The sequence below is a fragment of the Tasmannia lanceolata genome, unplaced genomic scaffold (assembly GCF_043159265.1).
Source record: "Tasmannia lanceolata isolate RefF3 unplaced genomic scaffold, GAP_Taslan_0.1 ptg000019l, whole genome shotgun sequence".
In the NCBI taxonomy this organism is placed as follows: domain Eukaryota; kingdom Viridiplantae; phylum Streptophyta; class Magnoliopsida; order Canellales; family Winteraceae; genus Tasmannia; species Tasmannia lanceolata.
This window is the reverse complement of record NW_027518696.1, coordinates 19,670,058-19,690,660: the sequence shown is the minus strand read 5'-3', so window position 1 is coordinate 19,690,660 and position 20,603 is coordinate 19,670,058. Positions and strand designations below refer to the sequence as shown.

At 38.0% G+C, this 20,603-nt stretch overlaps 1 protein-coding gene across 4 annotated transcripts; it reads right to left on the bottom strand.

Moving 5' to 3' along the window:
• Positions 1–479: 479 nt before the first annotated feature.
• LOC143852509 (B3 domain-containing protein Os01g0723500-like) lies at positions 480–14,780 on the bottom strand. 4 transcript variants are annotated; one of them, XM_077361901.1, is made up of 5 exons: positions 14,535–14,780; positions 13,741–14,218; positions 11,401–11,549; positions 7,299–7,739; positions 480–775 (listed from the first exon to the last, which is right to left on the bottom strand). In XM_077361901.1, exons 1-4 carry the CDS (start codon positions 14,613–14,615, stop codon positions 7,467–7,469), a joined length of 981 nt encoding a protein of 326 aa, XP_077218016.1. In that variant the 5' UTR covers positions 14,616–14,780; the 3' UTR covers positions 480–775; positions 7,299–7,466. The 4 variants fall into 4 exon arrangements, with proteins under 4 accessions (XP_077218016.1, XP_077218015.1, XP_077218017.1 ...); XM_077361900.1 differs by having other exon boundaries at positions 11,323–11,549; positions 14,535–14,776; XM_077361902.1 differs by having other exon boundaries at positions 11,323–11,549; positions 13,741–14,289; positions 14,535–14,680.
• Between the last annotated feature and the right edge of the window lie 5,823 nt (positions 14,781–20,603).

Sequence of the window (20,603 nt, the reverse complement as noted above, 5' to 3'; positions counted from 1 at the left end):
AAAAAAATTTGCGTTGTGATGACAGTAAAGATTTGGGTTTCGAATCTAAATTTCAAAATATCTTGTTTGGATGCTCTTTGGATTTGGTTTTGAAACCTTAAAAATTCAAAATGCCCTGTCTTATGAAAAATTACTAAAATATGCAGTGTTTCTTTATGCAAAACTTACTTTTTCTGTGCATCCTTGGCAGTTTTTAGCCTGTGGTCAACATTACAGAGTATGCAATGACACAGGCATGGGACATGTTTTAGAAACTCAAATGCTGATTGGAAAGGAATATCTGCACTCCATGTTTTGAAAATGGCAATCCTCTTTTCCCTTTTAATTAGTTGTCTTACACTCCCATAACATAAGAAACTAACAACAAGCAATTAGAAGTGTTTAATAGAAAAGAGGGTCCCATTCTCAAAATAAAGAAATCATTTCTCTCCAAATAACTTACTGGTTATTCACCATTCATATATCATTTTACAAACATATAACAAGAAGGTGTTAGCTTTTAATACACAAGGTCTTCCTTTAAAATACACAAGCAGCTCTCAAAATAACACAACGAGTAGAATGACAATCCAGACTCTTGATTCCAGGAAGCAAAACAGGGCCATGTGACAAACTATGGCAAGCCTCCTTTCAGTTCAACACCACAAATTGAAACAAGAAATTAACACGGACAAAAGGAAACATAGCAACAGAATTATCACAATTTCAAGGACAACTGGTCTTCCAGAATGCTCTAAGAGTCTTCTAATTTCTTCAGTCAACCATACTTAAGAGTCTACAAAACAAACCACAGAACTAGAAACATCAGCAGCCACAAAGACAAATCACAACTCTCACCAAGAAAAGCAGAGCAAAAGAAAAGATGAAAATAAGGGATGAAGAGGCAAATCATAAGAGCATGAAGAAATAAACAATTCAAAACTCAGAAACACCCATTTAGAGGAGGATATAATGGCATTGCTTCTTGTAGTTCACCTTTCCTTCCTTTACAAATCAACACGAATATAAAGAACTATATACGCTAGCAAGCAATTCAAAGAGGAGAACTATATTATACTAGGCAACTATCAGCTTGCTAACAAATCCACAAACTACTGATTCGGCAAATATTTTCTAAATAACTAAGGGGCCGTTTGGATATGCGGATTTTAGAATCTTGGATTTTGAGGAATCTTGGATGGGAGACAAGAGAAGGAGACCGTCCGTTTCACTTCTCTTTAGAATCTTGGATTTTAAGTAAGAAATCTAAGTTTTAGAAATCTCCCCCCAATCCTGAGATTTCTAGAACCTGGAAACATGGAATGATCTCCTACTCTCTTGCTAAGGGAAAGAAGGGCGAGAAATAAGAAAACGCAGGCTTGTATCATTCTCTCGTCTCCCATCTACAATTTTGAGTAAATCCACGATTCTAAAATCCGCATATCCAAACGGCCCCTAAATGTCTACGCAAGGAGGTGAGAAAAACAGCTCGAACACATGCATAACCACTAAGCCAAGATAATCACCAAACTATTATCAACATTTACTAGTCATTAAAATAACCAAATATTACAAGACGTCAAATTATATTGGGGCAAAATGGATGCAATCACAAAATGGAGGACATTTCAAGGACGGATTCACATTCATAAAATTAAACCAAGAGGCACAACAACGAAGGAATGTAAGTTGACATTGTATCTATCATAAACAAGTCAATGTTCAAAACTCAAACTAACATTCCTAAGAAATAACGATAGAAACACATTTGTTAATAGAAACACATTTTTCTAAACAATATTTTTTCTCCTTTTTAGACAAAAACATTGCCAGTTTTTATATCATAGTGTTCAAGTTGGGAGATCCTCAACAGAGCCCCTGTTGTCGTTATACGGATTCGAGGTGGAGAATGGCCAATCACCATTTAATCAAATTTAAGCATGAGGCAAACAAGAAAAAGTTTTATCCGCCAAAAGGCAAATGGTTAAAATGGAAGAAGTAGCATGACGAGGAACAGATCAAACACTGGAATAATTTTTTAAAGAGAAATCAATGATTAAAGGAAAATTGGTGTAAGAAAAGATAAAAAAGAGCAAGAACCTATGGAATAAAATAAGAACATACATCTTGAAAGATTTAGGGGCCGTTTGGATACGTGGCATTTAGAATCCGGGATTTCTTCGAAGTTGTAGAAGGGAGACAAGAGAAGAAGAACAGCCATCGTTTTCTGATTTCTCGCCCTTCTTTCCATCAGCAAGAGAGTAGGAGATCATCCCATGTTTCCAGGTTTTAAAAATCTCAGGATAGGGGAGAGATTTCTAAAACCTGGATTGCTTGCTTAAAATCTAAGATTCAAACGAGAAGCGTAATGGCTGCTCTCCTTCTTCTCGTCTTCCAACTACAATTTTGAAGAAATCCCGGATTCTAAAATCCGCGTATCCAAACAGCCCCTTAGTGATCTACCAAGAAAGACACTTAAAGAAGAAACCATTAAAAAAAGACACATAAATAAAAAGAGCAAAAAGGCCATTTCAAAATCAGCTCCATAGGATCATCCTAACCCTTCGAACCGTGGAGGCAAAAAATGGACAGATTTGTGAAGGTTTATACACGTCCATTTTACCTCCACAAATCGTAGGGTTGGGATGATCCTATGGAGCTGATTTTTTATGGACACCCTATCTATGTGAGGGCCAATCAAATGAATGGTTTGGATCACCCGAACAATATGCCCTCCATTGTATTTTAAGCTAGTGTGTAGATAACTTATCTACACATGTGTGTAGATACCGTTTTCTCTTTCAACAAGTCTCTACATAAAGAAATCAAGGATTGGAAAGAAAGATGAGCTAATACAACATTAGAGCAAGAACATATAAATTAAGCAATCACAAATCTTATCCATTGAGTAGAGATATTTAGGAAAAAAGAAGCATTACTAATGCTCTGTTTCTTTCGACGTAAAACAAATTTTATTCTCATTAAAAATTGTTTTTACACCCATTTTATGTCGAAAGAAACGGAGCCTAAAGGAAATGGAAGGGAAATCATGTTGCAACTAATCTTATCTGAAAAGGAAAATAGAAAACTATAATTAACACGACTAACAACGAAAATAAAAGCACACAAAAACAACATAGAATTTCACTCAGACAAAAGAGGAGTTGGACATTTTACATACTACATAAGAAATGCAGTCTATATAAATAAAAGATGAAACAGGATTGTGACAATTGTTAGTGATTCTAATCCCAAAAAAGGAAAAGGCCAAAGATCAAATAGCATGTCCAAAGGTCAACTGATAAATGCATGCGTTTGGGTATTGAATTGCAAGAGGTGCCATATCACAAATAGAGCCCAATGTTTTGGTCATTATTCAAATAGAATACCTTTTTTTTAACAGTATTCAAATAGAAAACCTTCTATGAATTATTAAAGAATATGGGACTGAACTTTCCAGAGATCAACTAGGTTGTGATAATCTCAAGGAAAAAAATAGTCTGCACATGACATTGCACTTTGCATCTGGTCATTTATTGGGTCCCACAATGGATATGGAACCTCTACGATCCAAAAATTCAACAAAACCACCCAATCCTAACTGTCCAATCAGTGTCCTCAAAATGGAATAGTAAAATAAAAATGACCTATTTGTCACTTAACAAGCAAAGAACATTGTCCAATGGCTATGATTTTTTAGCATTGTCCCCATCAATATGGGCCCCATAGATGATATATTGGAATAAGAATTCTATATGTATGGCAGAGATTGAAGTGTTCTGAAGAGAGGGAAGAGATGAAGACCCACCCAAATCCTCAAATCTATGCATCATCAACCACATGAACTATATTGCTCATTGATATGCACCAGTAAGAGATCCCATGACATTTAAAAGAAATTACCCTCCTAGAGATCCCGTCATGGCTACTTTGATTCACCAGGATCCAAAGGGCATGGTAAGTTTGTTGAGTAAAAAATCCATTGAGTGAAGCTTTGGATGCTCTTACGTCCGCTCTGTACTTCTTTCAAACTCTAGAAATGATGACCATGTGAAATCTAGGTACTTAGACCATGTGAACTCTAGCCCACAAGATTTTTCTTTTACAAAAGCAGTTCCAAAGGTAACAAGTGAATCAACAAAGTGTGGAATGACATTTTTAAGACACCTTGAAGAGCACATATAACATAAGAGTCTATAAAAGTGACTTCAAACTCCTAACAAGCATCCAGCCACTCGAGCAAAGATGTTGACAAAGAAAAGTAATAAAATGGCGAAGAATGTTTCTAGTATAGTAACACCAATCAAGACTTCAAAGACTAATATGTTGCAATATAAGCCTCCAATTGAAATATTATGTCATTATTCCTAGTCAAGATTGTCCAGAGAATACTGAAAAAAAAAATTATAGAGAAAGCATACACTAATAGACTGACACATGCATTGCTTGATAAGCTCTAAGGAACAGCATATGCAACTCCCAACATGAGATACACTGAAGATACTACTCAGATAGTGAGATAGTAAACAGTTCCGCAATTGAGTACGTCAGATAAAGAATATATTTCATGGGAGTTGAGCAACATTCCACCTATGACAATGGAATGGATAAAAAAGGCTGGAGAGACTACTACTGTATCTGTATATGCATCTATAGAAACATGCAGACATAATTATATATAGATATATGTACATTATATGATAACTTAAGATAAGAATAGAAAGAGAATCTAATTAAAACAAAAATCAAGATAAGGATTTCTTGCTACCAAGTAGCAGAGGATCAGAGCCATAGTAGCAGGCCTAGGAATAGGTGCAGAATTAGGATCGATCTATGTAACAGTAGATGTGTATGAATAATTAATTTATTTCAAATAAGGATTGATTCATCTAGCTAGTTACTCAGTAAAATTTCCTGAGTTTCGGAAGTAGGAAATGATGGATAAAAAGAACAGATAGGTGCCCAAAGATTCACGTTTACTCACATAGTTCAAAAAGAACTATTCTCCACATATACTGCATTGTTGAAAGCCTTTTACACAGCAGTTTCCGCTCAAATTGCTACCCAGTGTCTCTCATACGCTATATCACTGAATCCTTAAGGCCATGTTCGGTTGCTGCACTTCATAATGGATTCCACTGGAAAGTAACGCTTTTAGGCAACCAATCTCCTTCAAGACTGGTACACAGGGATTGAATAAAGCTCTTCCAAAAGTAACGCTTTTAGGCTAAAAGACAGAAATACGGACGTTTGGTTGCTGGACTTTAGTGGAGTGAGAAAATGACGTGGAGGGAAAGTTGGCAGAAACCTGCTGTGAGGAGAGTATTTGGGGCTTGGGAAAAGGAAAACAACTTTTTGGGCTTGGGGGAAAACAACTTCTTGGGCTTAGACTTGGATTCCTTCCTTTTCTTGACAACCGAATGACCGGATTTTGTTCATTTTCCATTGGCAACAAATTTTTGGGGCTTGGATTCGTTTCTCTTTCTTCACAACCGCACGACCAGATTTTTCTCATTTTCCATTTCCATTTTCTTTTCTTTTCTTTTTTGCCACTTCATTTTCCTTTCATTTCCCATTCCCAACAAGCAACTGAGTGGAGCCTAAGATGACTGTGCAAATTGGCAAGAGGAATGTGTTCAATGTTAGAGCTGATCTTCAGAGGGAATTGGCATCGGCATTTCGTCGAATACCAGTTTAACCATGAAATTTACAATTCCTATGAAAATATTCTGCCACTTCTTTAAATCGGTAGCTATTTGAGATGCATTATCTTTGCTCGAAAGTCCCATAATTTTTCTTACACTTCAAAGTTGAGATTTGAAATTGAGTTTCTTCTGAACATTTTGTCAGAGTACCTTGTATCCGTCAATTGGTGCCACACTCCATTGAATACCAGGTGATCTCCACTGAACCAGATTTCTCTATTTAAAATCTCCATACAACCACGTAACATCGAAGCCTTATAAAGCAGATTTCATCTCTATTCGAAGATGTTGGGGACAATCGATTCCCTTCACCTATTTTTTACCCTTGATGCCATGAGCAAAACTTCCCTGCCAAATTGGCCCACATACTAACTTCATACAAAACCTAAAGTATATGCGAAAAAGCATGTTACATAGTGTAGTTTACTTGCTACGATTTGAGAGCCAGTCATCAGCTGAACAATCCTCTTTCCTTCACGGAACATCATCCAGTACCCTGAATCATAAACATTGGAACGAGATTGGAAGCGAAGGAAAAACACACGAAAATTTCATCAGAAACATCAGATCTGAAAATTGAAATCAGAAAAGGTGAATGTAGATTGGAAGCTAATGAAAAACAACATTGAAATTTCATCGGAAACATTAGTTTTGAAACAAAATCAGAAAAGGCAGAACAAGATCGGAAGCAAATGAAACATGGCACCGAAATTTCATCAGAAACTTTTGAGACGCATTATCAAGGGAACTGCATGATTGTTTTATACGCTTTGTAGATTCAGAGGATTTAAAAGGGAAAAGAAGGGGGGAGAGAGAGAGAGAGAGAGAGAGAGAGAGAGAGAGAGAGAGAGGTATATCACCTTCTGATACATGGAACAGGGGATGATGAAAGGGGACTCACAGTTGAGGGAGACGTTAGCAGGGTTGGGTTGGAGAAAATAGAGAAGAAAGAGACGTTAGAAGGAGACTCGCAGTTGGAACCAAACACCGGATTTGGATTTAGAAACCCAAATCCAAGCCAGAACCCAAAATCAAGGCCTATCAAAACGAGCTCTAATCTTATTTACAACAGATTTGCTTGGGAATTTCACATAGAGCCATTTCGCGGCTCACTTTTAAAGGAGAGAACAGCCACACATGCTCACTTTTTAGTGGATTTTGGGTTATCAATTTAATTCGTCTGAGGTGGCTGTTCTCTACTGCAAAAGTGAGCCGCGAAAAGGTTTTCCGTTAAACTGCCTAGCAAATCCCTATTTACAAATATGGGTGAATTTTAGTGGCATCCATTAGTCATAGTTACACGGAAAAAGGGAAAAATCAAATAAAGAGATACCATAGTCTTTGGTTGAATGTAAATATCCACAAACTGGCATAAGTATATACACACTAGCTGCTATTGATGCACAGTGCTGCCCAGGCAAGGCACAAGTCAGTGCAGATGAGCCAAAAGAATTTTTAAAGGAAATTTAACTAGTAAAACATACAAAATATGTGCAGTTTTTTTGTAGTATGTACTCTTTCAACCAAGAAAAGATATATACGGAGCATCTATATACAGACTATGTTCTCTTTCTATATGTACAGAGCATCTATACATAATATTTGGTTACATACCATGCCTGAGTAGAAACATCTTCCTCCTCGCAAAATGGAAGTAATGTACTGAACGATCGCTGCAACATTTCTGATATAATTCCCTACTACAGTTAGAGACAGCATTGAATGGTGCGGCACTGCTGCTAGAGGACCGAAAGCAAAGAACTTTAAGCATCCCAAGAACCATCAGATGGCTTGAGATTTGATCTGTGCCTTATTTTCTTCGGACAATCGGAAAATATGCACACACATTTTGAGCTTACCCACAAGCTCAAATATGCAGAAATCTCCTTCTTCAAGATTGTTACCGCGTGAAAAGCCACTCCACCCACTAGATATAGTGTATGCACTCCTGTAAATATTAATTTTCACTTCCCATGTCTTCCCCTTCGGAACTTGGAGAATAATCTTGACTCTTTTATTAGGAAGATGTGCCCTCGCAAAACAAGCTGGTATGTGCTGCATTGGTAATAGCTAATCAGTAGAAAACAGTTACAATAGCTTGCAAGTCTGTCATGATCTAAATGTACTAACTACTGCATTGATTATTACACGAGGAATGCTAATTTTATCTTCTTCCTTTTTTCACAATTTCTAAAACGACCAGTCCAAGCAAGGGGAAGGGGGATGTTGGATCAGTAAAGGAATGGGAAGAAGAAGGCGGACTGGGTAGCCAGGATAAGGTCCAACAGGGAAGACTGAACCATGGGTCACACACGATAGAAACAGAGGTAAAGAGGTAGAATACAAAGAAGGTTTAAGAGATTAGCAACACGGAAGAATTACAAAGGCATTAGCCCAAAATTCTTAGGGGATTTTTTTTTTTGAAAAAGGTAGTCAACAATATTAAGAAACAAGGAGGACTGAGGTGGTCAGTACAGCGATGACGATGAGAAAATACAATACGAAAACCAAAAAACCAAAAAATACAATAAATCTAATCAAGGGGGTAGAGAATCAAAGAGTGCTAAGGCTTCCTCAGTGACTCCCATTTTAGCAAGATGATCCGCTAACTCATCTTAGTGGATTTTTTTTATATAAATTAATTTTGGTTTGGTACCTTTGCACATATGGTGTGTTTTCATTGTAAGGATAAAATAGAGATTATGAAACAATCATTATTAGTCACATTCTTGTATGATGAAGTCTTATAAATGAATGAACGCCATATTGGAGTAAAGAGTATTAAATTCAACCAGCCTCAAGAGTTCTCCTCTCCTCTTCCTACCCTTTTCTTTTATTTCAACACACAACCTTGGCTTCTCTTGAAAGCTTGATGCACAATGTAGTCCCTATGAGTGCTCTCCACAATAGGTTGCAAATGCTTGTAAAGGTGGCTAGGGCATCCTACTTTAATACCCTAAGGAGTAGCGCTTAGAACTCGGCGGAGAAGGAGAGTTATTGTAAAGGTGTCAAGGGCATCCTTATTTAATACCCCTTGGGAGTGTAATCGTCTCGGAGCCGAGCATCGTGGAGGTCTCACATAGTGGAAATCCTTAAGCCCAAGCTCCCTTATAAAACTTGAAATCAATCCCCTGAAATACCTCGATCATCAAAGTTACCTATACAATGAATAAAGAAAAGAGGAGACGCACATGCACAGGCAATCATGCAGAGAGAGAGAGAGAGAGAGAGAGAGAGAGAGAGAGAGAGAGAGAGCAATCATATGGTAGTTCTTACAAAGTACAATGAAAGAGACTCATTTTTACAATGTGATATTGTGGTGCCCGTCCCCCGGACGCCACGTTGCTCCGCCGCTGCGCGGTTCTAGTGTGTGAGAGTGTTAGTGTGTGTCTGCGTTTTCTGTGAACTTGGGATCGGGATCCGAATTTCTCATAAAAGAAAATCTCAGAGTTGTCATCTATGTTAGGGCCTAGAACCCGTAATTTTTAGGTATGGTCTTGACAAAGATCTGAGTAGGGGATATGGTTACATTCGGGAAAGGTGTTAGGCACCCCTCATGCCCGGGTAAACCCGGTCTCTTGACTTGACTTGGCGTTTTAAAGAACTTTAGCAAAATCTTAACTTTCTTACAATTAGACTTGTCCCTATATTTTTTTCAAAGGAAAAAAATGTAGTAATGTGGGAAATCGGTTAATATTATCCGAATAAGGGTGTTTACTGCATGGTTTGGGTCCTCAAGGGATTACTCCCGAATCATATTTTTTTCAAAGGAAAAAAATGTAGTAATGTGGGAAATCAGTTAATATTATCCGAAATAAGGGTGTTTACTGCATGGTTTGGGTCCTCAAGGGATTACTCCCGAATCATGTAGCGACCGCCTCAATCTGGATAGTACGATACTTATACCAAAAAGTGGATTTTAGTTCCCTCCATTTGTCCAACACCGTCAGAGTACTAGGCTCTCACCTCTATCTCTTTTGTCTATGGGAGGGCCGGAGACAGACTGGTGGGATAAGGAGAGGGAACTTAACCCTATTTATAAAAAAGAAGTAAGGATTTATGCTATAGAGTTCAGGGCAAAATGATCCCCAAACCTTACAGCTACCTACTACTAAGTTTTATAATTCAAATACAGAAAGCTGGAAAATTAATGTAAATATACCTAGCAGGTGGGTATTGTAGCTTCCAAAAATTCGGCGGAACAATGGCACCAGTAGGATTTTGTCGCTCTTAGTCCTCAGAAATTCGGTAGAATGCCGATGCCTAGAGATGGCAAGCTCCTTGAGTATTTCTTCCTGTACTCCCTCTCTTTGGTTGTAAAAGAAACTAAAGTATATTGGAAAATATTTTCTTGGAAAGTCGAAAACTAGGAAAATCCAAAGGTTTTTTGTTGGTTTTAGATTCTGGTTGATTTCTGATGTATTTCTGATTTTCCAATCTGATTATGAACTTCTGATCTGGTTTTTACTTCTCCCTATTTATAGGAAATTTGCGATTTTGGAATTGCAATTTGCGACCAAAATCACAAATTTGCCACTGACAGAAAAGTCAGGTTGACAATTTGCAATTTGGAGTCTCAAATTGTGATTTTGCTACTAACAAAAATGTCAATTTAGCAACCAAATCTCGATTTGCGATTTTTACTCCAAGTAAAAATCACAAACTGCGATTTTGGGGAATCGCAGGAGGGTATTTTTGTCTAAAACCTGGTTTTCGGGGGTTTTTGAAACTTTGACAAACCATAATTCCTTCGTTTGGACTCCAAATAGTGCACGGTTGCTGAAAGGAACAAACCTAGTTTCGTGCTTTGAATTGGTGTGGGTAATTTTTGTACATTTTTTACTCAAAGTTAACTTTTGGTTAAATGCCGTGTAAAAATGCGCTTTTTGGTTGTGCCTTAGAAGGTGGGTGCCGTGTAAAAATGGGCTTTTGGTTTTAACTTTGGGACAAATTCGGTTTTGTGAAATCTTTTCTATTTTGTAAACCAGAGAGAGGTCGAGAGAATGATCAGAGGTGCCTTGGGCTCGTCATAGGAGTCATCCTCGCGACAACCTATCATTAGTACCACCTTGACAAAATTAAGTGTCTCCAGATATTAACAATCATTTTCCCAAATGTAGCAATTTGGACCCATACCCATGCCTCCTTGAGATCTTCACCATAAGAAAATTCCTCACCAAGCACCAATATGTAGCACCTTAAGCCCCAAACCATAAGAACACTTTCTTAATGATATTTATTCATAAAAAAGATAAGCCCTTATAGACCTCACCACCAGCAGCCTAGATCAGCTTTATAGAAAAACATACTGACTGATGAGAACCAAGAAACTCCCAACTATGTTCCTCTTATTGTCATATTTATTACTCTTGTACTTCCTCAAACCCCCCATCACCAAGTTGAGGGGCAAGAGGGTGGATTTTTTGCTCAAAAGATGCTTAGCTCCAAGTTAAGGGAATCCACAAAATTTAGCCTATAACACATTTGTATGAGGTATTATGTGGTAAATATATTTACATGGTGAAAGATAATACAATATATTCACTATCACAACACTTATGTCACATATCAGTTTGAGGGAGATTAAAGGGCAAAATTAATGAACTGAATGGCATAGAAATTGGCAAAATAGACTCACCAAAATGAATCCCCTTTTCACCTGAGATGCAGTCAAAATTGTCTTAAAAAATGGAAAATCAGAAGTAAAGGAGTTAACTCTTTCCTGGGCTTTTCCTTTTCCTTCTGGCAGCACATGCTGCCTTCTTCGCAAATAATGAACTCTTCCAGCAACGCTGGAGCGTGAATCAAGATCCTCTGTTTCAATCCTTACAACCCCCTCAGGTTTAGGCGATGGCTTATATTTGCCTACATCATACAAACAATGGTTAGCTGAATCTTACGGTAGAATTAGTCATTTAGAAATTAGAAATGGAAGCAGCTAACAGAAGCATTAAATGTATGCCATTTATAAAAAAAATAGAAGGCCATGTGATTGCCTTACAATAATGAATAAAGAATGTATGCGGTGGCATGTCGAGATTTTCAGCCACTTTTGGCCTTGTCCTTACTCCCTCTCGAGAGAATTGAGAGAGCTGAAAAGTAGGAAAAAAACATTTTGAGTAGAGTTCTAAAAAAAAAAAAAAAATTTGAGTAGAGTTTGTTTTTTTTTGTTTTTCAGCCACTTATCGCCTCTTCTTGCTCTCTCTCCTTATGCCATCTCAATTCTCTCCCTCTCACACCCACCCCCTGCCTCTTTCCTACCACCAGATAAACTAAATTCCAGGGAAAAAAATTTCATGGCTGCGGAAATCGGCTAAAGTGGTCTGCTGGATTTTATTGGTCTGATCTGTGACTTAATTGAACCCAAAAGGTACAACTTGAAGCGAAAAACTGTTACTTGAAATAAGAACCTTTTTATGTTGGAAATCAGAAATCTAAATAAACTAGTACTTATCTCTTTTGTAGAAAACGTTTCTGGAAAAACAGATTAAGAAGAAGAAGGCTGAGTCATGCCACTGGTCACTCTCCTTAAGAATCGTATCCACCCCTACCAGTGCAACCGGGATCCATGAACCGATGCTCCAAGATAAAACAACCAAAGTTGGCTCCAGTCCATGTGCACTCGCTGACTAGTCCACCCAGAACCACCTTGGAATAATGCTCAGACACAGAAAGATCGGAGGAAGAAGATGATAAAAACAGAACAAAAGTTTCCTTTGAAAATTAGAATTCGTGTACATAGATCTGTATCCCAAACGGTGTTGTTCTCTCCTTTTTATAGATGATGATGAAATGATCGTTGGAAGAGATTAATCACCACCTAGTGTCTTAAACGTTTCTCTCCCAACAGTCACAAATATGACTGTTGGATATGAAACGATTTGCACACTTATTAGGGGTGTCAATACCAAAAGGTGAGGAGATTAAAAAACCAATTTAAATTTAATGGGAAAAATTAAATACTATTTGGGCACTAAAAAGATACTTTAATTGTACTCAAACCCAAACCCGAACCTCGGACCACGGCCAGGCCCGGTGAGGCGACGCACGCGCGCATGTGTTATCTACACATTGGCTTGTGCTCTTCTAAAAGCTCAAGACCCAGCAAATTCTAAAGCCCCTTGAAGGTCCAAGCCTTTCTCCAACTCTCCATCTTATATGGATGAGAATAAATTTCTTCCAAAGCAATGTGGGACTATTAATTTGCCTTTGGTTTAGAGAGCACAATATGCATACACACACTCCAAGGTTTTGGGTACAAGTCCCCATTCGATCAAAAGACATTTGCTTTCAAAATAAGAGGGGAAACTTTAATTTGAATCTTCCCTCCAAATTTTAAACCCAAAGGTAAAGGCATTTTGACTTTTCAACTTAATTTTTCTTTTAAAATTTCTAACAAGGTCATTATACCAAGGGATTTGCTAGGCAATTTCGTAGAAAACCATTTCGCGGCTGGCTTTTGTAAGTGAGAACAGCCACAGGTTGACTTTTTGATAGATTTTGTCTTATTCATTTAATTCACACAGGTTGACTTTTTGACAGGTTTTGACTTATTCATTTATTCATATGAGGTAGTTGTTCACACATGCAAAAGCCAGCCGCGAAATAGCTTTATGTGAAATTGCATAACAAATCCCTTATACCAAAGAATCATGAAGTTCAATGTGAAATTCTAGTCACTTTTTTTCTATTTTTGAAGTATAAAATCTAATTAATGATAATCACATGTCCAGGGTTTCACATGCATCTACAATCTATTTTCGGGGTCTTTCATGAAGCAATTAAGTATTATTATATATAAATGAATACTTATTTGGATGAGCAAAGGAAGAACATCAAGAGAACATAAAAGATACATAATACCTGTAGCCTATGTGAAGAAATTTGGAAAAGCTCATCAAAAGAAAAGGCAGGATTTGTGGGCTCTACAATTGATATCTCAGCTTGACAACAATTCTTCATATGGATTAGAAATTCAAGATGCATGGAATAGAAGTTTACGAGCGTGAAATTTTTCATAAACAGAATTGAATCAGAAGTAGTTTCTTCTCAATACCTCGAAATGAATGTTTTGTTGTGGATAAGTTGTTGCTAACATGGTTTTCCATGTTTTCGCAAGCAGATATACTGTTGCTATAATGGTTTTCCGAGTCAATTTCGCAAGCTTTCTGCCGAGAGACGACAGGACAAAAATCCAAAGATTTCTTCGGCGACCTACTTCGTTTTTTTGGTCCATGGAAGAAAGTGGGCTCTTGAAAACCATCACTGGTAAAAATGTCTTCTCTCCCACACGCAGTTTTATCGAAAATTCGTACACTGAAACGCATATTTCCTTCATATCTAAAAACTAGAAATTCAGAAACCCTTAAGGAGTGGGCTTTGGCAAATTCCTGCCAACCATCCTGAAGATATGTACCATTGGTTTTTTCGCTCAATTCCACATTCCAAACCCTACTGCTAGGACCCTCTAGAATGGCTGTTCTTTTAGATGATGCTTCCTTTGAAATATGCTTCATAAACGCTGGTGGAATCCGCTACAAATTTAAAAACAGTTACAGTTTCAGCACACCGTTTGGGAGTCAGAATAATGGGTTACTGTCCATTCCTGGATAAAGGGAAAATAACAAAAATAAAGAAGTAAAAAATAGTACTAACCAGGAATAAACAACAAAGAACAGAACAGACCCATAAAGTAACTAGATGCTAACACCAATTTCATAGTAAAAATTGGTTTATTCTTAATCAAATACGTTGCAATAACCAAGGAAAGATCCCATCCAAAGAAAGCAAAACCTAAGATTTTCATCTGGAAATCGAGAGAAACAAAAATGAAAAAGAAAAGAAAAATACCAGACTGTGGGAGAAGTCTCCCAAGAGAACTTTGAAGAAATGAGGCTTCCTTTCCATGCTGTTTCTACGTGGTATCGCCATAACGGTAATAATGCACTACTCAGAAATCCCTCCTTATAGGAACAGAGAGAGAGAAAGAGAGAGAGAGAGAGTACTATTCAGCTCAAAGCACAAGAAAAACATTTTGAGACAGAGAGTACGATTCAGCTCAAAGCACAAGAAAAACATTTTTGATGAAAATTGTTCTCAGAAAATGGAGAGAGTACTATTCAGCTCAAAGCACAAGAAAAACATTTTTGATGGAAATTGTTTTCTCAGAAAAGGAAGAGTACTATTCAGCTCAAAGCACAAGAAAAACATTTTGAGACAGAGAGTACGATTCAGCTCAAAGCACAAGAAAAACATTTTTGATGAAAATTATTCTCAGAAAATTGAGAGATTACTATTCAGCTCAAAGCACAAGAAAAACATTTTTGATGGAAATTGTTTTCTCAGAAAATTCCTTTTCTTTCCGGAATTGAAAGGGAAATAATATTAATATGATTGTGTTTAGAAGAATGACAGTAATTTTATGTGCCATCCTAAATGCCTATTGACCAATAGAGGAGCCCTTTCACCCCTTTTTTGGGTGGGCGCCTTTGATTCTAGCATTCCTCTAGTGTTTAATAAATAGGGGAATGATAAAATGAAGGACCCCCTTGAAAAAAACCATCTACAAGAGCGCCCGAACTGGTCCTTCTTAACAAAGTGTATCTGCGTTATAGATTCACTTTGTTGGGACGGTCCAATGGGTAGGGGTGCAACTTCGGTTGAGTCGGATCGAGCTTTTGCTAAAAAAATGAATTGGAATCAACCCGAACCGGAATTTTAGGGTAAAAGCTCAACCCGAATTCCAAAAAATTGACCCGAGTTGCACCCCTACGAGGCACCAAAGTGTTTTTTTATGTGTAAAGAAGGTGGGAAATTTTAGAAATAATTTTCCTTTCCAGACATTTCGACAGAATTCCTTTAAAACCAAACATGGCCGTTATGAAAAGTTTGGAAATAAAAGCTTTTTCAATTGCTTGATTACACATGAAAAAATAGTAATTTAAATCAGTGTAGTTCAATTTTTATCAAAAGAGACCTTCAATTTATAGAGTTTTTATACAGTGTCCCACCGTTTTTATACCTTCAAAGAGCCATGTGAGCAGTACCGCCCTTGATATTTGATCCCAGCCCAATTTTTAGGAGGCTGCTGTTGGATCAAATATTAAGGATGGTACTTCCATCTACTAGGGACTTGACGGTCGGACACCATATAATTTCCACAATTTATAGTAGGATAACTGATGAAGAAAACGCATTATGTTTCTAAAATGAGATGTGAATGGCATTTTATTTGATTTTACACGAGGTATGATGAAAATGACCAAAATGCCTTTTTCTTTTTTCTCTATTTTTGTTTTGTATGTTTTCATCTCCACCAAACCATCAAAGACCATCGCTGCAACTCAGAAGAGGGGGAAGAGGAGAGGGAAATGGAAGAGGAAGATGGAAAATTGAGCCATGTATGCAAAAATCTCTCTCTCACTCATCTCTCCCTTGATTTCTTTTAATTCTCTTGAAAAATTGAGCCATTTATGCAAAATAAAAGGGGTGGAATTTCAAATAAAAGTGCTGATATCATCCTCCCCTAAATTATGTAAACATAATTCAATGCGAGGCTGAAATTATAGTCCTTGACAATAAACAAGGTCAATCAGCTCATTGGAAAAATACGTGTTCAACAGGAAAATGCTCTAAATAGACTTTGCCAAACTCAGGATAAAGAGCCTCTTTGGATACCTCTAAACATTATTTGCATATAATCATATATGCAAATGGTTTTGAAGTTTTGATTATTTGCAAATAATGGTTATAAGAGTCTTTGAAATGATATATTTGGTGGCTTCCAAAGATAGGCCTTAGGGCATATTTGGCAACCATTAAAAACTCTCCATGGAATATTTGTTTAACCGTGTAAGAAAGGGGCATGAGTAAGGAGAGCGTTGAGATGAGACAGAGCTAAAAAACTGTAACGACCCGATTTCCGTCGTGTCGCTACGAGCAAAAGAAAGTAAAAATCATGGAAATATTTTTTTTTTTTTTATACAAGCATCAACGACGATCCCGATAGAATCTTATTACAACTTAAAAATGATACATGACGTAAGACGTCAAAATGCAAGGACTCTAGGAACGAACTCTCTGATCACACAGTCCCTTATCCCATGGTTCCTTCATTTGCAAATGCTCCGCCATCTAATGCCTCAACCCCTGTGGTGGAGGAATCAACGTCAAAGCAGGGTCATCCAAAGACCGAGCAAAGTAAAAGAGACAATAATAACAGTGCATACAATATAATCCACATCCTCAATAATGTCTAGAAACAATATAATAAAGATTACAATGCCCATGGCAATATAAATAAAAGGAATGACAATAATTTCAATGTATGCTATGCATGCAATAATTATGAGACAGCACATTCCCCAGGTACATCCGGCTTTTCCCCCAATTATTTTTCTGTCAGTTCTTTTCTGACTTTTTCATTTTATTTTATTTTTTTCTGCCGGTGTCCTTGCCGCACGGCTAACCACTACCCCTGTCTGAAGGTAGTGACGTTATGGACTTGGATTACGGTCTCGCATTTTGCCGAGCCGGGGATACTATCCCTCGGGGATACTTTCCCTTTTTGGTTGGTTTGCCAACGAAAGGCAGTACACGCTTCTCGCGTTGGCCTTTGGACCTTAGGTCCCAGGATGATTCCACCACACCCTTAAGTTCCCCTTCACTTTCCCCCATGTATGCAACATGTATGCAATTACTTACCTTTGCCTTTCTTCCTGCATTCATTTCAATTCATTTGATTCCAGCATTCATTTCAATTCATTTGATTCCAGGCAAGCGAGTATAAATTCACTAAGCAGGTATTTATCAGGCAATTTATAAGCAGAGCTACATTGCATAGACAATTATATTGAACACCATTACAAGACAAGGTCTAGCTGTCACCTGCCTTTTCTTATAGTCGCAGTAGGACGAGATGGCTCCTGTAGGCAAATAAGTGAAATAGGTCAACTTATTTTAGTCTAGGTCCTTTTAATATCACACAGACAACACTTGTCCTTTCTGTGTCCATTTATGTCCTAAAATAAGGTTCCCTGTGTTCACTATTCATGTGGGCCCCATCATGTCACTATTTATGTGGGCCCTGCATGTCACTATTTATGTGGGCCCCATCATGTCACTATTTATGTGGGCCCCATCATGTCACTATTTATGTGGGCCCCATCATGTCACTATTTATGTGGGCCCCATCATGTCACTATTCATTTCACCATAAGTTGATAAAGTTTACTTTACGGTTACTATGCTAGTATTTCACCGTTAAGTATATAGGTGGTAGAACCAACCATTACTTTATCCATATAGGTGGTAAAACCAACCATTACTTCAAATAAAATATAGGTAGGTGGTAGAACCAACCATGAAAGAGATCATTAAATAATTTAGGTGGTAGAACCAACCATTGAAAGAGATCATTGCTTTCAAATAAATTTAGGTGGTAGAACCAACCATGAAAGAGAGACTATTATAAAAGACTTACTTGGTAGTGGATTTTCTTTTTCCTTCTTCTCTCTCTCTTCCTCTTTCTCTTTCTTCTCTTCTCTTCCTCTCTCTCTCTCTCTCTCTCTTCTCTTCTCTTCTCTTCTCTTCTCTTCTCTTCTCTTCTCCTTTTCTTCTCCTCCTCCTCAATTTATAGACATTTTTTTTGCATAGTACTTTTTGCATAGTAAAGACTATTTACTATTTTAAATTATTATTTCTGTCGGTCAATAGTATTTTTGCATAGTACTTTTGCATAGTAAAAACTATTTACTATTTTAAATTATTATTTTCGTCGGTTAACAGTATTTTGCATAGTTAATAATATTTTTTTATTATTAATTTTGTCGGTCAATAGTATTTTTGCATTTTTTTATTATTATTTTCGTCGGTGCGATGATATTTTCGTTTCCACTAGGGATGGGTCCCGCTGGTGGTAGGACCCGCTGGTCGTGGGGCCCGCTTGTGTGGGACCTACTTGTGTGAGACCTACTTGTGTGGGGCCCGCTGATGTGGGACCTACTGATGGTGGGACTCGTTTGTAAATAGTACTCGGTGGGTCCTACTGTGAATAATACTTTTAAATAGTGTATCTCAATAGTGAACTTGCATAGTATTTCTGCATAGTAATCTCGCATAGTGACTATTGTGAATAGTGACTATTGGAAATTTTTAACATATATATATATCTATTCCGTTTTTGTTGACATCTGGGGCGGTGGCTTAGTGGTAGGAAGCCGTTCAATCTTAGCTTAGACTTGGGTTCGAATCGTGTACGCCCCATTATGCCAGATGTCCTCATGCCCGATTAACTTGGGGAAAATGAGTAATGGCCGATGATTACCCACCTATGAGGCCATTTTTATATTTATATATATATATATATATATATCTATTTTACCGGTTCTTACATTCTACCCCCCTTAAAAAAATTTCGTCCCCGAAATTCCTCTCTATCACTAAGTAACTAAAGGCGTACCTCCAAATAATTCTGGAAAATTTTTCTGTATATCGGATTCTCGCTCCCAAGTAGTCTCATCGACGCCATGGTGACGCCAAAGTACTCTGACAAGGGGAATCGACTTGTTCCGCAAAACTCTGTCCTTGCGCTCCAGAATGCGCACAGGTCCTTCCGAAAAGGACCAATCACCCTGAAGCTCCACCTCGTCCTCTTCTAGCACGTGAGAAGGGTCGGGATGATATAGACGAAGCATGGATACATGAAATACATTATGCATCTGATCAAGGTTTGGAGGTAATTCCAACTCATAAGCTCGAGATCCAATTTGCTTAGAGATGCGATAAGGCCCGATGTAACGAGGGCTCAACTTACCTTTCCTGCCGAACCGCATAACTGCTTTGAAAGGCGAGATTTTAACAAAAACCATATCTCCTTCAGCGAACTCGAGCTCTCTACGCCGCTGATCGGCATAGCTCTTCTGCCTACTCTGAGCTGCCTTTAACCTTTCCCTGATCAAGGTTACTTTCTCAGAAGTTTCTTCCACCAATTTCGGCCCAAGCAACTGCCTTTCACCAACTTCAACCCAACACAATGGTGATCTACAAGCACGACCATAAAGAGCCTCGAAGGGAGCCATCTGAATACTTTGCTGATAACTGTTATTATAAGCAAATTCGACTAGGGGCAAATGACGCTCCCAGTCTCCCCCAAAATCGAGAATACAGGCTCTCAATAGGTCCTCCACAATCTGGTTAACCCTCTCGGTCTGACCATCCGTCTGAGGATGATAGGCAGTACTAAAATTTAGCTTCGACCCCAAAGCTTCTTGCAACCCACACCAAAACCTAGAAGTGAATCTGGTGTCCCTGTCAGATATTATAGAAGCAGGTACCCCATGCAATCTGATAATTTGCGCCACATACACCTCCGCCAACTTGTTCATAGTCCAAGTCTTTTTCATGGCGATAAAATGTGCAGATTTGGTGAGACGATCAACAATCACCCAGATGCTATCACAACCGCTCTTGGTTTTGGGCAAACCCATGATGAAGTCCATAGAAATACTATCCCACTTCCACATGGGTATCTCCAAAGGCTTTAGAGTGCCTCCAGGTTTCTGATGCTCAATCTTTATTTTCTGACAAGTCAAGCATTTCGAAACATAGCTAGCCACTTCTCTTTTCATTCCGCTCCACCAGAAGTTTCTTTTCAAATCATGATACATCTTGGTGCTACCCGGGTGAATGGTGTAGCGAGACTTATGAGCCTCATCCAAGATACTTCTTCTGAGATCTTCTTTAGCTGGCACACATATCCTGCTTTTAAAGTACAAGAAACCGTCTGCCCCAATTGAAAAGTCTGGTCTGGAATCTACTTCTTTCTTCAACTTGATCAACTCTGCATCATCTGCTTGAGCCGCCTTTATCGACTCCAAAAAGTCTGACTGAACTCGAAAATTTGCTAAGACTGATTTTTCA

Excerpts from the sequence above, each read along its gene's own strand:
- LOC143852509 (XM_077361900.1), bottom strand. The coding sequence starts at position 14,615 with ATGGCGATACCACGTAGAAACAGCATGGAAAGGAAGCCTCATTTCTTC. Across the intron at positions 14,219-14,534 it reads GAGACTTCTCCCACAGTCTG|CGGATTCCACCAGCGTTTAT; the intron begins GTATTTTTCTTT and ends TTAAATTTGTAG. Across the intron at positions 7,740-11,322 it reads TGAAAAGGGGATTCATTTTG|CACATACCAGCTTGTTTTGC; the intron begins GTGAGTCTATTT and ends TTACCAATGCAG.